Below are 20494 nucleotides of genomic sequence, written 5' to 3' on the forward strand. Positions count from 1 at the left end.
CTATACCAAGGTCATCAAGCTAATTTAAATAAATTAGTTTTAAATAAAAAAGAGTCCACAAGTCAGTTTCACCAAGAGATAATTTCTTGAAAAACTCTTTTTCCCCTTTCGTTTCCTAGCTTTCAACGTCTTTGATCTGAAACATAAAATACCTGCCACACGCAAATCAGCAAACAAGCATTAAAAAATAGCTTAGTGTCTCAGTGGGAAAATGAGTTGTCATCAATTCAGGCTGGCATGAAAGTCAAACCTCCTTAAGCAGATACCATGGAAGAAATAATAATTCTTAGGTCATATTTGATTCACTACATTTACTATGCTGTCCCCCAGATAGTATCAAGCTGTATCAATTGTGTTTTTGCCAAAAGATGCTCTAGAAAAGTTTGCTGGGTACAGAGCACACACAGACAGCCGCTAAAGCAACTCTAGTAAGAGAATAAAGGTTATCAAAGGGAAGAAGAGGTGACAGCAGATTTAAGTACACACTAACATTTTAGTATAGGAAATAGAGTTGAGTGCGAAGACCAGTTTAATTCAGGTTCGAAAAAAATCTAGCATGTTAGTGGAGCTCTGGGGCTACATGGAATAAATAATTACTTGCAGAGAGTGTTTATTTCAAATTTCATACAACATGCCCAGAAAGTGTGGAAAGAATGAAGAAATCTTCAGTTGAGGTTGATTTATAAATGCATCTATTTTATGATGCTGATTTATAAATTTACCTTCTTTCCTGACTGAAAAGGGATGGACTTTCATCTTAGAAAATACTGAGCATGGAGAAAACTGATTTTCAGAAGCAAAGTTTGAATTCAGTACCTCAATTTTATTTCTATTCACTTTTGATTACCAAAACACAAGTGTTTAAAATTTAGTTTGAACATTACATGTCAGATTAAAAATCTGGATTAGGGAAAGCAAAGTATTTGAAAAAACTGAAAAAGACACATGAATTAGCCTTTCTGTGGTTGAAAACCCAAACAAATCAACCAACTGAACAACCAGTCAACCCACAAAAATAGCTCACAAAGGCTGTTGCATTGGGAAGAATCAGGATTTTGAAAGTGCGTGGGGAAGGCAGTGTATCTTCCCCATAGGCACCCCTGGACCTAATACAGTATTAGTAATTAACCACATGCTTTTCAGACAAACCAGAAAATAGCATATTAGATTGTGTTCAACACACTCTATGAATCATAAGCAATGTTCTCATATTTGGGAGAGTGATCAGTTCTGGCTAGATATAATAGCCAAAGTGATTCTTTTTGTGAGTGGTTAAGACTTGAGAGGTTGCATTTATAAAAATATCTGTAAAATCTTTAAGAGAAGTTTCTAAAACTGGAGGTAAAAGTATCTAGCCATTCAAATTTTTAGAATGTCCTTATTGTAGCTAATGAAGAAATGGCCATAATAGCCATAACTAATGAAATATTTTCCAAATGGAAAGGACTGGTCAGCTCTCTCTCACGTAAATGAGGTGAGGATTTTGGCAAGATAATTAAGATTTTACAGAGGGGGCCTGATGCCAACAGCAGAAGCTCAAAGGCATAATGCTGTGTGCAGTGAGGGGGAGAAGGGCTTTGTGGTCAGCTCTTGCAATAATATTTGCCATAATGGCAGGCTATCTTTCATAAGCTTAATGTTGGCTGCCCAATCATACATCATATATTGGCGTTCTCTTCCTAGTGGTAATGATAAATTTCCATTGATCTAGTTGTTCTTTTCCTATAAATTCATGCATTTATAAGAAAACAATCTAGGTTTAGGGATATAGTTATGATCAAGAAAATGAATGAAGTGAATTTGTCCATGAATTGTGTCATTTGATCCATATTGTGCCTAACTGCTAATCAGCATTGAGTACACACACACACACACACACACACACACACACACACACACACACGAAGACTTCAAAGGGTTAAGGGAGAGTGCCTTTGAGAATTCCCTCTTTTAAGTTAAGGGAAAAGTGACTCAAGGATATAGCTAGAAACGGATATCAGAACAGGGGATGGGGCAGATGGTGGTAGTATACCCTCATAAATTTGTGTGAGTTAGGTTACCAGGATGTCAAAAGACTTCAAAGATAGGCCCTAGTGCCTTTTGAAGATCAAAGTGTATGCTTGCAAAGGACTCTATGTGAGGAATGCCAGGAGTTTGTAGCGAGGATTCTGGAGTAGTGATTTCAATTCATCCTTATTCTGCTTTATCTCTGTAAGATCTGTCACAATACCAAAGACCAAAAACTCAGGCTAAATAAAGTATCTGCACGGTAAACTTCCTTACTTTTTTAATGCAGCCTCAACACTGACCAGCACCACTCTTGGCTTGTTTAGGTTTTAGTTTTTATCCGGTTTTAACAGGGGCAGTTGGGGTGGGGTAGGAGTGAGGGCAGAGCTCTAGGTCCTATTTCTTTGGTTAAGTTCCAACTGTAGGAAGATTAGGGGCTTTAACTTATGCCTACATTTGGCTTGATGGTTTCCATCAACCTTAGCATATGGACGTGGCTAAGAAATAAACAGGGGATCACCACCAGCATTATCAACTGGTAGAAATTAAACACTAAGAGCATGAAATTGGTTGTGAAATTGCTACTTTAATAGGAATCAGACTGCCCTACCTGGGGGAAAATGGCCCAAGCCCAGGAGGACAGAAAGATGTAAATCCTCAAGTCTTTTACCGTAATATGGTCCAACCATGTGACGTTGTCCTGATCTCACACAGTTAGCGCTAAAATCATTCCAAGAGGCTCTTTAATACAAGAGTCTAAGGAATCACCAGCTGGGGTCTTGCAAACTGTACCAAAGCAGAGAATCATCCAAAGAAGGAGATCCAACATGGTACTCTTCATATTTACTCATCTCATACATACTGGCATGAAGACATAAAATCAGTAAAAGAAGCGGAAAAGTGGAAAAGAGAAAAAGAGCTGACCAGTCCAGCTCAAGTTGGAAATTCTCAAAGGAATCTCATGAAACCCCAGAAGACCTGTATCTCCACCAAAGCATACTACAAGAGGATTTTAGTGATGAAGTAGGACTAGCGGTCTAGCTACGGAACTACTACTATGATTAGTGCTTCAGGGCTGGGATACTGACCGTGCGCTGTGGTCAAGCTGATTTACATACAGCTTTATGAGCGAATGCTCCTCAGCCACAGGGCTGGATGCACTTATCCCCTCAGGTAACCTGAGGGATGCAAACAATGAGACCCCGTTAAAACCTCCCATGGACAGAGCAAGGCCCACTCAGAGAGGAAAGACGTTCTGTGTACACAGCTTTATTGAACGGCACCCTTAAAACAGAAACCAGAGGCCAACCTCCGTGACGATAGGAAGAACTGCGAACTTTAAACAACGTGCTTGAGGTTCAGAGGGAACATTCCAGAAGGACTGAAAATGGGAAGAAAGGGAAATGATCATATTTTGGGGCACCGTGCCCCCTGGAGGAACCAGAACAGCTCAAAATATTATAGGAATATTTTAGAGTAGAAGAAGCCATGTTATCCATCTAGACGCATCCATCATAAAGCACCGTCCAAGCTGAAATGATATAAAATGACCTTCAGTAAGGATGGGGTCTATCTCTGCTTGACATTTGCAGAATGCAGAGCTTCCTAATAAAAGCATATCTTTGTTAACATCACGCCAGATCGTCCCAAGATAGAGGCACAGGCCCATGTTTCTAATAGACTTTACAGTTTATGATTTTGTCTTAGAAAATGTGGTTTAATCTGCTGGTGGCTCTGAAACGGAGTGCTGAAAGGAACAAACTGGGCTTCAACCATAGGATTTCACTGTGGATGTTATGCAGTTCTATTGCCTTCCCATTTCTATCTGTGACAGACTTGCTTAATTTATAGCGGGAAACACCATTCTGTTTATTCCCCTGATTACAATTATGGGGAACACCTTCATCTCAGGTTCCTGCTGATGGACAAATCCAGGAACTCGGAGAAAAAATCAACAGTGTTCTGAGTCTCACTGTCTGCAAATCTTCACTAGAACGTACCAGGATATTACAGGGAAATTGGTACCTCAGCAACTCTTCAGGGAAAAGATTGATTATGTTTGTTTTTGAAACATGAGGCCATTTGTTTCCTACCGAAAGTCATTTGAAATCTTACATTCAATTACTCACTCCAATTGTCCTTACCTTTGTTTCTGCCTTCCTGTGAGCCTTCTCCATGTATTCCTTAAAATAATTCTCTGGTGCTTTATTTGTGATATTTGATCAAATGACTTGGCGTACCTCTTGACCCCTGCCTGTTCATTGTGCTAGTTTTAGGAGAAGTATCTGCTTCACCTGTTTGCTTACAGGGCAGTGGATCTTTGTGCAAAAAGATGAGACATGCATCCACCCTCTTTTTTTAAAATTTCTTGTTCTTATCCATGAATTACTTATGTAGAAACTATATTTCCAAATTTGGTCTTGAGCCTCTAGCCTCAGGAACTCTAGAGTTCACTAAGAAGAAGATTCTTTTATATCTGGAGCTTTATATTACGAGATGTTTCAGAATGTCCATCGTAATTCCCCGTTGCATCTTGAAATTCCAATTCCCCGGCTTAAATGGGCCATTCCAAGTGCTACAAAAGTGACTTTCTCAATGAGCCAGAATGCATGTGTGTCAGCAGTAAAACTTAAATATACCCTGCATTCTTACTGTGGATAGATTGTAAATGCAAGTTTCCAGAAGTGACATTCATTCCCCAAGCCATCCTAGCCCTCTTCAAACACATCCAAATGAATGAAATTAACAACTTGTGACAGATATTTACAAACTAGTTTCTAACAGTAATCTTCTACATTTGGCTTAAAGGAGAATATTTTTCTTGCCACAGAATCAAGGCTCATTACCAAAGGTTTATTTTATAATAGGGTTGGAACTTACCTCCTGGTAATAAAAGGACTTCCTGAGGAGGGGACAGAGTGGGAAAACATGCTGTCATTCATGCTGGTTACAGGTCTGGGCGGCCTAAAACAAAGTACAGTTAAATGGAAAATGGATGGAAAGTTAAATAAAAGTCACAAGTTGACAACGATACGATCTCTCAAGGAAAGGAGTTGGTAAGATCAGAGTTCTTATCTTACCCAGGATCAACGCAGAACTTTACATTTTCCAATTCAATTCTTGAAGTGTTTTGGGAAGTTACATTTCCTTGAGAAGATAGAATGTCTGTTTAAGCATTGCGGGGAAGATCTCCAGAAACCACAGGAATGTTTATTCATGAGCTTTGAGCCTTGGTGATTCATTGAGTCATATTCTCAGATAGAATGAGGATTTTGAGGCAGCCTACTAACTTCTAAAGAGAGAAGCTCAGAAAACTTGATGACAATCAGAATCTACATCCTCTTGGAAAGAGGAAGATTCCTGAGGCTTTGGAAACTTCCTGTGTTCCCCATGACGATGGCCCTCTTCCAGGATACCCGGGCCTGTAAGGACCCAGCTGCAAAATCGTATCATGCCTTCTTCGCTCTTTGCTCTAAGTGAAGACACAATTAAGCACCACAGGGATTTACTGACTTTCTGTTATCTGGATGATCTATAGGGTAGGACATATAGTGCAAGGCATCCCAAAAACTTCACTTTTTTTCATATGATTAGAGAAGGAAAATAGGGTTCAATATTCCCTGGAATTGTCCACAACCTTAAACACCAACTGCATCACGTCTGTCCTCCACTGTCTCAATTTTCATTCCTATAACTGATGTCTTAGTTCAGGTAAAATGATAGCGCTAAGATCCCCATCTCATCTCCAAGCTGTTTTTAGTCTTATTTTAGGTTCACTGTAAGATGTTCCGCGGTACAATCAGGTGGAATTTAGAGTTCAGAAGATGGGTGATGGGGCAGGGCAGCGTTCTGAGTCAGGAAATTTTAGTTTCACTCTAATTCTATATGTGAGTCTGACAGTACAGAATTTTTTGAAGACGAAACATGAATACAGTAGCCTATAGAATCTATTTGTGTCAACTCGACTAAGAGCAAAAAGTTGTAAAGGTTTAATTTTTATCTTAGGAAACCAGAGTTAGTTTGGATTCTACAATGAAGAGAAAAAGGTAGACTTGTTTGTTCCAATGTATTTATGGGAATGGACATGATGCAAGGCAGGTTATGAAATGTCAGCACTACATGCAAAAATTCATTGACACTTTTGGTTCTCAGAACCTAATGCTAAACTGATTTCTCAGATTTTTTAAAGACACATTCTTTGTTGGGTGAGGTCAAAATAGCAGGTTCAGTATTTAATCTACTCTGAACATATTAGCCGAAGTTCTGAAAACTAGCTTAGTGTTTTATATTACTTATCTAGGATATGCGTGATACATGAGACTAGTTTAAAGCTAATTCTGCTTTGAGCAGGACACTTTCACTTTATAAGAAGGATGCTAATTTTAAACAAATTGTTCTGTGAATTTTGAAAAGTTAGGTGTATCAGATTTTAAAACAGTGGGCAGAATGAAATATCTTCATTTTAACTTTGAAAAAAGTGGAAAAAAATCAACTTGACAACATTTCTGGTTTTCTTTTGTCTTTTTATTAATATGCTCTATCTCTAGGAAATGAGAAAACAAGTGGATTTGGAATGCTTTTTAACTAGTCTGGTAAATTTACTCTATTGAACCTGGTCACCCCAAAGCTGAAATTGCAGTTCCTTAGTAAATGGCTTCACATTTAACGTTCATCACGAAAATGTTGAACTTGGGACACAGAATGGCTAACCTTGGCACCAAAGAGCAGTTTTCAAAGGGACCTATTTCCTCCACAATCAAATGGCAAGGTACCTCATCTAATAAATAGGTCACATTGGGAATTTTAAACATATTTAGTCTTAGGAAAAAGAAATAGCTCCAGAAGATAAGGTCACAGAGGCCTAGTGCAAAGTTTTCTTTCTGGACAAGATGTCTGCAAAGGACATTTTTATAAAATTGGCATTCTTTTCATAAACTGAAAGCACTCAGCTTAAAGGCAGAATTAGTTTTAAGCTAGCCTCATATCTCTCACCTGTTTTGTGTCTCATAACCACTTATAAGTCTTTATAAGCACACTAAAGACTATTGACTTACCAAGTATCCCTTTTGGCAGCAAAAAATTGAATAGAATAGAGACAGTTAATCATGGTAACATTTACAAGCAATGTAATAGCTAAGAACAAATGCCAAAACACCAAAATGCCACTACTTAAGCGGCTTTTATGTGCCTATGATAATTTAGAATAGCTAAATGAACAGCATACTTTAAGATTAGAAGTCTTAGATATCCCCATCCAAAAAAAAAGAAAAAAAAGGAACATAAATATCTGTTCAGGGCAATAACATCAGAATAACAAATAGAAAAATGTCTAAAGCTAAAAATTAGTAAAAAATCTGTTCTAATAGAGATTGGCCACTCTGCATCCGGAATTTCTTGCGTGTTATTTCAACAATTAAATATTTTGTATAATTTGTCTTTTAAAACTGACATTCACCCTGGAAAAATATATTATCCGTGAGTACAGATCAGTGTTTTGATTCAAGGACTATTTTAAGAATCTGGTTAAACATGGAACTTTTACCAGAAAAAGGCACATTTTGTGTAGAATTTTGGGGGAATCCTGAAACTCTCCACGGAACCCAAGTTGTGTGGCATGGCTTCACTTCTTTCTCATTTTTTTTTTAAATTTAGTTATTTTTGGCTGTTTATTTGCTCCACAGCAGGTGGGATCTTCCTGGACCAGGGCTCAAACCCATGTTCCCTGCATTGGCAGATGGATTCTTAACCACTGCACCACCAGGGAATTCCCTGGCCTTGCTTCTTAATTCTGTCTCCAAGTGCGAGGCCCCATCCTAACTCCGTTTTGCTGCAAAGCTCTTAGAGCCAGGCTGTTTACCCCCATCCTCTCCCTACCTTCCCCACACCCATCATCTCGGATTGAACGCTGTTCTCTTGGGGGGGAACCCCTAAGGGGTTCTACCAGCCCCTAAGGGGGCTGGTAGACAGTCACTCCGTGGCCAAGCTCAGAGAGCCCAGACCTACTCTCACTTATGTTTTGTTCATTCACAAGCAACTAAGTGATCGTCCCTGGCTATGGGGAAGTAAGTCAAGACTTCAGGAGAACAGCTCATATGAGCTCGCTTTCTGCAGGTGATTGGTCCTTTGGGACACTTCCCAGATTTCTTTACCCCTGGTTTACTTTAAGGCTTATTTTTGGGAGCAAAATTTCCAAAAATAAGTCAACCACATTCTACAGGATCAGTTTGCATTAGTTTGTGGATGCTTCCAGACTTGTGTGGATTGCTGGGGGCAATGAACCCTCAGCACACACCCAGAGTAAACCAAACAAAGCCCTGTGGGATTTATACAAAGTCCACAGACGTGCTGCAGCACAGTGGTTTGATGGGATCTGTTTATGTCCATTAGGGGAAAGAGTGGCTGCTTTCCTAAGGCTCTGAGATGCACCACAGTGCCTCTAATGGGTTATGTTCTCATCCGCCTGAAGCGTGAACCTTGCTTTGGTGGATTCCTAACACCCATGTGTCCCATCAGCCAACCTCTCGAGGTCAACAGGCAAACACAGGCCCTGCAGTGCACGTGGTAGTGCTGAAGTGTGCACAATGAAAGGCAGTTCAGAAGGAGGGGGAAAGCCTGTTCTAGAAGCTTCCTGAGACACTTGTGACTACGTAACTCCTAACTGTGCCCCAAAGTAGGTAATGAACTTCTTTCTTCTTCTGAGCCCGAGATAACACCCAAGAAAGAAATACTTTCTTCTACCTAAGCCTCCTCTGTTTTCTGAGCCAGCCAGGCCTGAGACAGGCCCCCCGACATGAGGCTTTTGGGAAGTGGAAGGGGTGGGTGGTAGCACCGTTCCTTGGGCCAATTCCCTTTGCCCCCCAAACTCACACATACTTTGGATGAACTTCCCCTCCAATACCCCTTCTTCAACCCTCCCTTGCACAGGCCATGATTCTTCTAAAGTTATATAACTTGGGATAAAACAACAGCAACAGCAATGATTCCTAGGCTTGCTGGCATCTTTAAGATGACTGGCTGTGCAGAGAAAGGAAACAGAGGGCTTCTCTATTTGGGACTCAAAGCACACAAGACATTAAGGTACGGCGTGCTTTAAAATTTCCTGACCACGGTAATTCCGTTGATTATTAACGTCCAATTGTGCAAACTCCAATAACATCGTTATTTTACAATTATAAAATTTTTGAATATTTTCCACTTCAAGGTAAATTACACAGTGGGGCATACTTGTACATCTGGGCAGAAGTACTATATACCTCTCCATGAAAAAAATTATAATAACATGACTTTCACTCTTTTTTTTTAAGACAATAAAATTTAAAACTTGGTCCCTGACAACTAATAGGAAATTAATTGTCTTTGTATGGATCTGCACACGCATCAGTGAAGAAAGCTGTCCCTCAGTCTGGCGGGTAGAGATACTCACACGATGTGGGCCAAGTTGAGTGGTTTCTCAGGCTGGTCAGGGAACATGGGGTGCAAAGGTTCACGGCTGGAAGCACAGCTCAGAGACTTGCTTAATGCATTGGTGAGCTTCTTAGCGGGTGATTTCTGGAAGGAAGAAGAAAGGTTCAAGTGATAACCATCAACATTTATGTAACATTTCATCAGATGATTTGTTTTCATAGTAGATATCCATTCATTCATTCAGGAAATCTTCTTTGATAATCTACTCTAAGTCAAGGATTTTTCTCTTTGCTGGGACCAGAATGCTTGGAATTAGCCATCAGGGTAACTGCCTCGGGCTGCACAGTGTCAGCAAATGCTGTGATAAATGGAAGCAGTCATTGTGCTCAGGACGTCTGAGCTGGGACTTAATGAACAGCAGGGGTCCTTCTGACAAAACTCAGGGGACTGGAAGGTAATTCCAGATGGAGGAAGTTCTGGAGAGGAAAGCAGGAGGGAGACCACTGAAGTCTTATAAGCCGCGTCCAAGACTGTGGTCTTTATCTCAAATGCAGAGGGAGACAATGAACAGGTTAAATCTCAGAGGTGACCTGATTCTAGAAGGACTGCTTCTCTTTAAGAACAGAAAAAGGTTTGAGAGGGGATAGGAATGGAAGTAAGGAGATGGGTAGGACGTTTTGCGGGAATCCAGGGGCAAGATGTTTCAGGTGCGGCTGGATACATCCGGTTAGAAGGAAAAGTGGAACTTCAATCTGAGTCTCTAGAATTTATGTTCTTTCCAGAGCATCATGCTACCTCTTTTTCATTTGGACCAGTGGAATGTTTTTTTTAAAATTTCACAGCTAAGGTGATCAAAAATAGCCTACCACATATAATAAATCTTTACCCCAATTTTTCCTTTCTGTGAGAAGCGATTTCTCATTTTGTCACTTGCTTTGACACACAGAGTCCATAACTGGCAACATAACGAAGTGACTTTTGTCCTCATTTTTAAAAGCTAAGTAATGGGAACATTGTCCAAGAAGTCCCTCTTTGGCTTTTGCTAGGAGGTTTAATTCTTAGAACACTTAAAACAGCAGTAACAACAGCTCTTCACCCCATAAACATTGGGGCTCCTTTGTCCTCGTGAGGAGTCTGATCCTACTCTGTAAAGACATTGTCCTGCCATATAGTTGCAGAGTTCAAAACCCCTAAGAAAAGGCTCCTTATCTGACTTTACATAAAACAACAATTACAAACGATTAGTCTATAATCACCAACCCTCTAGGACTTGGAATAGAACATATTTGAAAATTGGTAAGACGCTGACAATAAGAAAATAGAAAGTATTTCCTCCAGCGTTCTATACGAAATTGTATTTCATGATCTGTGCTAGTATATCTATTCTCAGCATGTGATATAGCCAGTAGTGATGGGTGGCATTTGAACTGGCATCAAGCCCTCAGTATACAATGCCTTAGTGAAGAACTCTTACTTGAACTCAGAATCTGACATGTGCTAAACAATTAATATATTTGCACTGAATATCAGTTCCCAATAATAATTCCTAGAAAGAACATTCTGATTTAAAATGTATATTCTCACTACTCAGCCATAAAGAATGAAATAATGCCATTTGCAGTAACATGGATGGACCTGGGGATTATCATACTAAGTGAAGTAAGTCAGACAGAGAAAGACAAATATCATATGATATCAATTCTATGTGGAACCTACAAAAAATGATACAAATGAACTTATTTACAAAACAGAAACACACTCACAGACATAGAAAATAAACTATTGTTACCAAAGGGGAAAGGTGGGCAGGGAGGGATAAATTAAGAATTTGGGATTAACATATACACACTACTATATATAAAATAGATAAACAACAAAGACCTACTGTATAGCACAGGGAACTATACTCAATATTTTGTAATAACCTATATGGGAAAGAATCTGAAAAAGAATAAATATATTATATGTATTATACATATATGTATAACAATCACTTTGCTGTATACCTGAAACTAACACAACATTGTAAATAAACTATACTTCAATTAAAATGCATATCTGAAGACCTTTGTAAAAATAAAATGAGTTACTCTTTAAGTAAAGACTATAGGTTGATTTGAGACACATTAAAATATAGAAAAAATGCTTTTAAAAAGTCTGCATTTTCTTGTGATACAACTATTCCAAGAGGAGTTGGCAGGACTGATGGCACATTCCACGAAAAAGAATCTGTACATAGAGCAATACTTTCACAGAAGCACCAGAACAACATCACTGGATCTGGTCTTTGAGTTGAACTGAGATAGAGGTCAGCAAACTGTAAACCACCTGAACAGCAAGCTCACGGGCTCAAATTCCTCCCATAGACTCAGGGCCATGTGCTCCTGAGAACACTGTCATCACATGGGCAGGTCACCTTTAGCAGGTCAGTATCACAGGTCACCTCCAGCAAGTTAGTCACTTGCACTGCTCATGAAAAGATGATTTTCTAATATCTCCCCCTCCTCTAAAAAAGTAGAATGAAACAGCATCCTTAAGCCCACATGCTCGCAGGTCTTTCCTTCATGTTCCAGTCATGCAGTTAAGACAACTCCAGAATCTAACTAACAATAATTTTTAGGTGATTCCCACAAACCACCCCCAAACTTGAAAAGAACGTTAACTTACTGTGAAAATGAGATTATGTTCCAGAAGGTGCTTGCTGTTTGGCTGTTATCTAAATCGATACTGAATTATCTGTATTCCAAGAAGTAATATCATTTGAGTCTTCCTATATTTTAAGCCTTAGGAAGCTACACTGGGTTCAGACACAATAAGTAAGAGGTCCCAGTAAGGTGGGGAGTGGGAGGGGAAGGAGGGAATGTGAGAGGAGAAGGTAAGCGTGTCGCTTGATTCAGTCACCATGCTTGCCGTTCCCTTGCATTCTGGACGACACTCACACATCCAACTGTAAGTATTGCCTGGATCTTGCCTTACCCAGGACGTGTACTCTTTCATTTGGTGCTGGTTGCTATGGGAACCACCGGCATGTCCCCTCCAGAAGCAGTCCTGACAGAGCTGGTAATTGTGACACTGTTGGCATCGGTAGCGAAATCCCATCATACTCTCACTGTGGCAGTACGAACACTCAACTGGATGGAAGACTGAGGGGCAAGTTAATGAAGAAAAAAACAAGAAAACAAAAGTATGAGCCAGAAGAAGGAAAAATACAGTCCGACAAGAATTGCATTTTTCTGCTGTGCGCCATGATTTCCGATGATCGTCAGTTTTCGCCGAGAGAAGCAATAAGTTTATTCCTAGACTCTCACTACCCTTTTCCAGCATGTGTGTGGAGGTGGGAAAAACAGAAGGGGATGGAGGATAGGGGTTCTTTTAAGGGCAAATCTCTGTAATTCCATTTGCTCTTCTTACTCCCGTCCCTTGTACTACGAGACTATTAATTACCCAAACTGGCTCGCCTTTCCCCCAAATGCTCTCTGTCTCCAGGAGATCAGCACAGCTCACGGAAGACTCAGAAGCACAACGGATGAACACAGCTGATTGCCCAGTGGGTTGAGAGCAAATATCAGAGAAATGGAAGAGGAGAGGAAGAAGAAAGAAAGGCAAATGGAAGAAGAGTAGAAAAACTGGATGGGAGAATTGAGTTACTTTTTAAAAAATGGAGTAGCTAATAGGCTTATTTAATGAGTGACACTGCTTTTGTTTAACAGATTTTTTTTTTTTTAATTTCCCGAGAGGCAGATGGATAGGGCCCAAAGAGATGAATAAGTTGTCTGAATACAGTTCTAAGTCAGATAGTTCAAGAGACACAACTTCCTTTGGCAGAAAATTTGAATTATAAAGCAGGCAAGGTAAAATATTTGAGATTTGAATCCAAGTAACTGCATGTTATGAGCTAAAGATATCAACAACAATAAGAACAATTCATGCTTTCGGTAAACTTTTTCTCTGGCTAACCAGCCAGGGAAAATATTGCAAATAAAAATAAATCAAGATGAAAAGTAAATTGTAAAAACAAAGACATAACCAGTTTTGAACACACTGTCTTCTGAACCAGCATCATATTCCCTTTTTCTGCCTCCTGGGAAAGGCTGAAGTGAGACTTGAATCTAGGGACAACTGTTCTGGGACAGGGCCTAAGGAACTCATTTCCTGCAACAGGAAATGCTGAGAGAGAAGCCATGAAACGACAAGTTTATAATTGGAAAATGACTAGTTCTTAAACTGCAAAACAGTAATATGAACTCATCGTGCATGATCTGGACCTTGATTGCTCTTTGCTCTAGCAGATGAATAAGTAGCATAAAAAAAAAAATCTGTGACTGGTAGTGCTTACAGAGAAACTAGTAAGTTCATTCTTTAAATCTTCTCCATGAGCAGAACAGGATAGATTTATAACTTTAACTAAGGGAGATAATTAGCGCAGATGCCAGATGTTCTAAATGGGAATTTAAAATAAGCTAACTTTAACCCCAATGTATATTAAAGATATGTGTAGAAGTTAAGATTATAGTAAGAGATAGGAGATAAATTATTTTCTATTTAAGGCTAGAGAATTCCCAGAGTTAGATTAAATAGTAAATAAGAACATCTAAAGATCAGATGGAGGCAATGGATTGTTCCATGTTTAAATTTCTTTAAACCTTGCTCTGAACTATATTTTATATTTAAGTTTGGATATGCCAAGAGTAATTACTTTTAACATAGAAATACTTGCTTTTATAAAAACAAAAGCACATGACGAAAGTTACGTTACTCATTTTTTTACATAACTACAACCACTGAAAGCTTACAATTCGGAGCATATGACTAAAGATTAGCAAGGTGCAACCATCCAATTTTTTTCTATCTCCTCCACCTATTCCTGATGGAGTGCCTAGGAAGAAATAGTTAATGCCAGGTATACCAAAAGTAGAAGTTCATACCTAAAACAAATACTAGAAAATGTCACATTCCTTACTAAGGTTCTCTTTCCATTACAGTAAGTTTTTAAGCCACACCTGATTTGTAACTGAGAGGTAGACTGTGAGATTTAATAAATTTTTAGAACGGACAGTCCTAATTGTGCAGTGCACCTATAAGGCCTTACTGATGAGGGAGACAGGTTAGTTCTATTAAAATTCAGAACTACTAAACAGACCTCCCTAAAACAATGACATTGGCTTAATAATTATAGATTTGATGGCCTAATTTCGGTAATGAAAAAAATTGCCTTAGGAGTTTGGGATTAACATATACATACATGTTATTTATAGGTATATTAACATATACACATTCCCATATTTAAAATAGATAACCATCAAGGACCTACTGTATACCACAGGGAATTATACTCAATATTTTGTAATAACCTATAAGGGAAAATAATATTTTATTTTACATATATATATATATATATATAAAACTGAATCACTTTGCTGTACACATGAAACTAATGCAACATTTTAAATCAATTATACTTCAATTTAAAATAAAGGCTAAAAAAATTGCCTCCGTAGTAACTACTCACCGTTTTCTACATTTGCCAGTCGATGCAGAAGGGGCAGCCAGACCAGGCACTGCGGGGGAGGATCTGACATGAGTGTGTCCAAGAAACCATTTAAGGTGACTTTTTTCTGCATCAAAAAACCCATAAAAATTTAGAATCAAGAATAATCTTAATTTACCTGCTATGTAAATATCATTTGAGATAGAAGAAACAAGACATTCAATTAACCTCTAATAAATAAACAGCTTGAAACTAGTTCTGAATTTAAAACATTAATTGCTTTTTATATTTAAGCCTACATAAGACTGGATTATCTCCACTGAGGCTGAGTCAATATTATCACAAGGAATAAAACAATTCTGAGGGGATCATTTTCATACATGAGGGACAGTATGAAAATGGTGAGGAAAGATGGAGAGTAGACATTCTCCATAAAATTTTACCCAATAGTACATCACAGCACACTCGACAATTCCCGTATCAGTCTTCTAAATTTGTAGAACAGCTTCCCTTTCAAAGCTCCTCAACTTCCATAAGGACTAAATATTTTGTGGTTAATGTGAATGGTTCTGCTATACAAGATTAGGAGTGAATCCTGTTCGGAGGGAGCTATCCTTCCCTGTTAGAAAAGAACACTCTAAATTAAAAAAAAATTCTCTTCTCTACTTTCTTTATGTATCTTTTCTTACAGTTCAGTCGGATTCTGTGTCATTATCCTGGGCTTTTCTGATGCAGAAAAGAAATGTATTTTATCTATAAGTTTCTTTCAAAATGAAAAAATAAGAAGTTATATTAATATATGATATTTCCATAGTATGAATGACAAAAAATTTACATGCAAAAATCACTACTTTATTTAAATTTTTGAATTAGAATATCAAGGTGGATGGGATAGTTTTATATTTTTAGATAAGAAATCAGCCCTGAAGAGCTACAGTGCCTTTTCAAGGCTTAAACCTTACACTTGTCCTTGTAATTCACAAAACAACTGTCTTGGTACCCTTCTATTAATATTTTCTTATTGGCAGATATTTACAGTTTTAGCTTTACCTCATAATACTAAATAAGCTTTTTATAGGGTTGTTATTAGCATTATAATTAAAAGATAAATTATGTAAAGTATAAGTAATGAGACAGTAGTTTTTCAAAAGTTACTACAATTCATATGTCTAAAATAATACTGTGTTTCAAACCAATCACTTGGGGCGACTTTGCAATGAAGCAATTAAAGCAATTTTGGAATTTCATCATTTGAACTGCTGCTATAGCCAGTTTATGAAGCACAAAAATAAACTGGTCTTATTATTTTTATTAGTGTTGCCTCTTTTTGTACTTTACATGATTTTATCTATTTTGACCATTCATCATACTGGCTAAAAATCACTACTGGAAGTCAAGAAATGCTACTATGATTTCCACATACATAAATTTCTCATCATTGAGGGTATATAAAAGATTATATAATAGGCAGTCTCTAGGATATTTCAAAAGGAATTTTGAGCAATGGCAACATCCTATAAATTTTTTTGAATAGATAAATTCTATTAGATTAAAAAAGTCCTATTATTCTGGCTGACTTTTAATGAGAAATATTCTGAGGCATTAGTATATTTCCTGAGGATTCTACAATGCACTACCTAAAATCAACAAATGTACAAACAAACAAGTAAATCCAGGGGCAGAGAGATCAGTTTGGGGTTTAATGCAATAGGCCAGGCAATCGAGGATGATGAGGAGAGAGATCTGAGAAAATTCTAGAAGGTGAAATCAGTAGGACTTGGTGATTATGAGAAGTTCTGGGTGAAGAAGTTGTACAGAAGGAGGCTTAGGTGAATGGATCCATTCTGAGGTCACCAACTCGTAAGGGAAAGGGAACTCCAAAGAGGAGTATGCTTTAGCTGGGGACAGAGGCCAGGTATCTAAGCCAGCCTGGGGGTGAGGGAGTGGGAAAGGCCAGAAAGGCTTCCTGGGTGAGAACCCATCCTCCTCACCGCCCCCCCCTGCGGCAGTAGAGTTTGATACTTAAAGTATCAAGCCATCCCTTCTCTTATTGAGTGTATGGATACATTTATAATTCTATATAAATCCATGACCTACGGGGATGCCCAAGGCACCACCTTTGACCTCTTAGATCACCAAGTAAACAGACAGATGAGGTTTACTAGCTGGAGGTAAATGCAGCTTTTCAGTGGCTGCTAAGCACTGATTTCTTATTTAACGGATCCTTTTAGAGGACATACTTGGTTAGTTCGGATTTTTAAAAATTGTAAACAGATCTTCAGTTTATGGATTTCTAAATCTCCACTATGCTGTGCTGAAGAATAGTTCTAGACACGTAGATTTTCCACATGACTGGAGAGATACAAACACGGAGAGTCCCCCAAACTAAGCAGCTTCCCTTGGCTGACTTGTACCACCCCCAGTTAAAACATGTTGCTCTGAGCCCCAGTGTAGTGGAAGATTTAGGGCCTCCCAGATGGCATGGGGCATGTGCTGTGATTCCTTTCTTGTCTCCTTTGCTAAATTGGTGAAGCTCGGTGCTGGGTCAGACTCATGTTTCATGTGAGGCTGAGTAACAATTCAACCCTTTTGATAGTGTGGTGGTAATAATGTTTCCGAGGGTATAGCGTTGCTGCAGGGGTTAAATTAGACAATGCAAATAAAGAACTTAGCATGATGCCTGGTTCATGGTCAGGAAACACCACCTATTATGATTATCCAAATGTGTTGAGTTCAGTTACTGACTCAGAGGTCATTTGTCAGAAGCTGGAAGATACACTACAAGTTACCATGAAGAAGTAGTGACTCGGAGTGACACACAGGAGAGCAGCCACTGAGAGATACTTCCTTAAACAAGTTTTCTCCTACCTGTTGAGAGAAACAGGATCTAGCTGACTGTTCTGTGTAACCAAATGAAGGCCCTTCAAACACTGCTGTGGGTAGTTTGAGAACTTCCCGCAGGAACTGATCGTATCGTCCATAAACCATCACCCCACTGGAGTCAGAAATCATTGAGAAAATATCTGATGGATGGAAAAGGAAAGATCTTTATTCATCACATAAAGATTCCCCACTGTTTTAGTTCAATATATCTACTGCAAATAACAAAAAACGTGGCAGAAACTAAATATTTAATTTATTATGAAAGAATAATATGAAAACTAGTTTTTGTGCTGAGATATTCCTGGCATGGTGTTTTCTCTGGTGTCTTTCTGTAGATGATTCTGGCAAACAGCATTAACTAGTAATTTGGATAAAATTAGCATATTTTGATAAGACAGAGAACATCACATTTTTAGTTTGAGGTCAATTATCAACTCATATATAACTCGACGGGAGGCATTTTTGTACATGTGAGAAATACGCTTACCTCTTTTGAAATACACAATGAAAATATTACGACAATGTTAGGGTGTGTGTGTATCTAGCAAGTGAGCTATTTACCCGTCTATATTGTCACTAAAACGTTTGGGTTTTGGTTTAAGATATTGAAAAATGAAAGACATAATGGGGATAAGGATGCAATGAAAACACTTGATTAACTTCCCACAGAAGCAGGAAACTTCCTATAAATCAAGTGTTCTGGGTGGAAGGCAATTGATTTATGGGGAAGGGTCTTTTGCCTCATGCAGTCGAGAGGAAGCCTGGCCCTGCCGACGATCAGTGAGGTAAAGTCAGGGTTCCAGATTATTCTCAGCAGAGCCACTGGCTTCACTGAGCCTCTTTTCTTCAGTTTCTGCCACTGTGGGCACTTAATGAATATTACTGGCATAATTTCCCAAGGTACTCTATACTTCCTCTGTGGAGATCACTATTGGAAGGAAAGGGTTGGCTATTATATGGTTTGTCACCATGCTAGATTGTAACTAGGCCAGCACAGCTGCTGGGATAAACTTGTTGTAAAGTCAATATGCTACCTCTGCTCATTTTGGACTTAATTTTTCAAGGTCAAAATGTAATCTGGGGGCATTGTTTTACACCGCAGCCAGATGTTAAGCATATTATAGGCTTTTATTGGATTATGTTTTGAGGATGTGAATTGGCTCTCATTTTCTTTAAATAGTCCACTTACAAAGGGTTTCTATTGTGTTTAAAATAGTTAATCAATTATGAAGCTACAGCAATTCTACATGAGCAACAAAAATTAACGTTGTTCTCATTCACTTTCACAATATTGTTTACTTAGTGAATTTCATCTCTCATGTTTCATTGTAACTAGTCAAAAAAAGAAGTTTCCAACAGCAAAAAACCCCCAAAAAACCAGAAACAAAACTCTTGTATAATTCCACATATAGAAACTCAAGAATTCCAATCAAAAGGAGGAAAAAGAAACCTTGAAGAGGTAAGTGTACTTGCTCATTAAAGCTGCCATGTTGTTTGTTTGGGGGCCGGGTGGTTAACTGTCATTTGGCCATCCTGCTGAACTTCTAGATTTGGATTTTCTAGGCCAGGGCACATTTTGAAAAGTAGCTTAGGCTTTTCAAATCTCCCACGGAAGTAATTTAAACAACATCTCTAACTAGAGTAAAAGCAGAAGGGGTACCAACAGTGACCTTTCACAAACTTGAAGCTAATATTAAATTCATTTGTACTGATAAAGTTCTACTAAGCAACAGCCAGACTAGGGCTAAGTCCCTGGGATTAAAGGGAAGTGGCTGTTAACGACCACTCAGGTTTTTTTTTTTTTTTTTTTTTTTTTTTTGCGGTACGTGGGCCTCTCACTGTCGTGGCCTCTCCCGCCGCGGAGCACAGGCTCCGGACGCGCAGGCTCAGCGGCCATGGCTCACAGGCCCAGCCGCTCCGCGGCATGTGGGATCTTCCCGGACCGGGGCACGAACCCGCGTCCCCTGCATCGGCAGGCGGACTCCCAACCACTGCGCCACCAGGGAAGCCCGACCGCTCAGGTTTTTAAAAAGAAATGAGGGGACTCTGAGGAAGCTCTCAACATGGTATGTGTTTGTACCTTAATCTTGGGCCCTCTGTTTTATATATATATATATATATACACACACACACTCATATATATACACACATATATATACACATATATGCAGTATTCTTATAACATGGAATATATGTGTATCTATACAATACAGAGGGCTGTTTCAAGGATTAAGCTAGTTACTAGATGAAAAGCACACAGATGCATACTTGGCACCTATATATGGTACAGAAATGTTATCTGTTTTTATTATTAATTTTATATCACACTTTTCTGCCATTTACCTTGTATGTTTAGACTTTGCCTCTCCAATAGGACTGTTCTATAAGGTTCTAAATCATAGTCTAAATTACCTTTGTGTTTCCTGCAGCACCTTACAATGATACTTCAGAAGAACTTACATTCATTGATTTATTAAACTAAAATTAACCTGGCACCGAATAAACATGAAATTGTGCTAAGCAATGGTTATACAGAAAAATCAGGACATGGTTCTTGCCCTCTGGGAGGTCCCAGTCTGTTGGGGATGACAGAGATGTGGTTGCATCCTGGATGACACGACATCATGTACGGTGACAAGGTGGTGTGAGTACAGGAGCGGTAGGGTGTACAGGGTGCAGCAGGAGCTCAGAGAGAGGGTTCCTAGAGCGAGG

General features: G+C 38.8%; 1 protein-coding gene across 36 annotated transcripts in view; it reads right to left on the minus strand.

Annotated features, from left to right (window-relative positions):
* DTNA (dystrobrevin alpha) overlaps positions 1 to 20494 on the minus strand; it is a 403422-nt gene that overhangs the window by 53700 nt on the left and 329228 nt on the right. For 21 of the 36 annotated variants that reach the window (XM_070047034.1, XM_070047040.1, XM_070047035.1 and 18 more), the window contains 6 exons: positions 17768 to 17922; positions 14921 to 15026; positions 12388 to 12554; positions 9431 to 9555; positions 4888 to 4971; positions 3096 to 3185 (listed from right to left, as the gene is read on the minus strand). In XM_070047034.1, the coding sequence (XP_069903135.1) occupies positions 3096 to 3185; positions 4888 to 4971; positions 9431 to 9555; positions 12388 to 12554; positions 14921 to 15026; positions 17768 to 17922 (727 nt within the window). Of the gene's footprint in view, positions 1 to 3095; positions 3186 to 3319; positions 3539 to 4887; positions 4972 to 9430; positions 9556 to 12387; positions 12555 to 14920; positions 15027 to 17767; positions 17923 to 20494 lie in introns of those variants that run through there. The other 15 variants (XM_070047039.1, XM_070047037.1, XM_070047045.1 and 12 more) reach the window with 2 other exon arrangements.

The sequence above is a fragment of the Globicephala melas genome, chromosome 13 (assembly GCF_963455315.2).
Source record: "Globicephala melas chromosome 13, mGloMel1.2, whole genome shotgun sequence".
NCBI lineage: Eukaryota > Metazoa > Chordata > Mammalia > Artiodactyla > Delphinidae > Globicephala > Globicephala melas.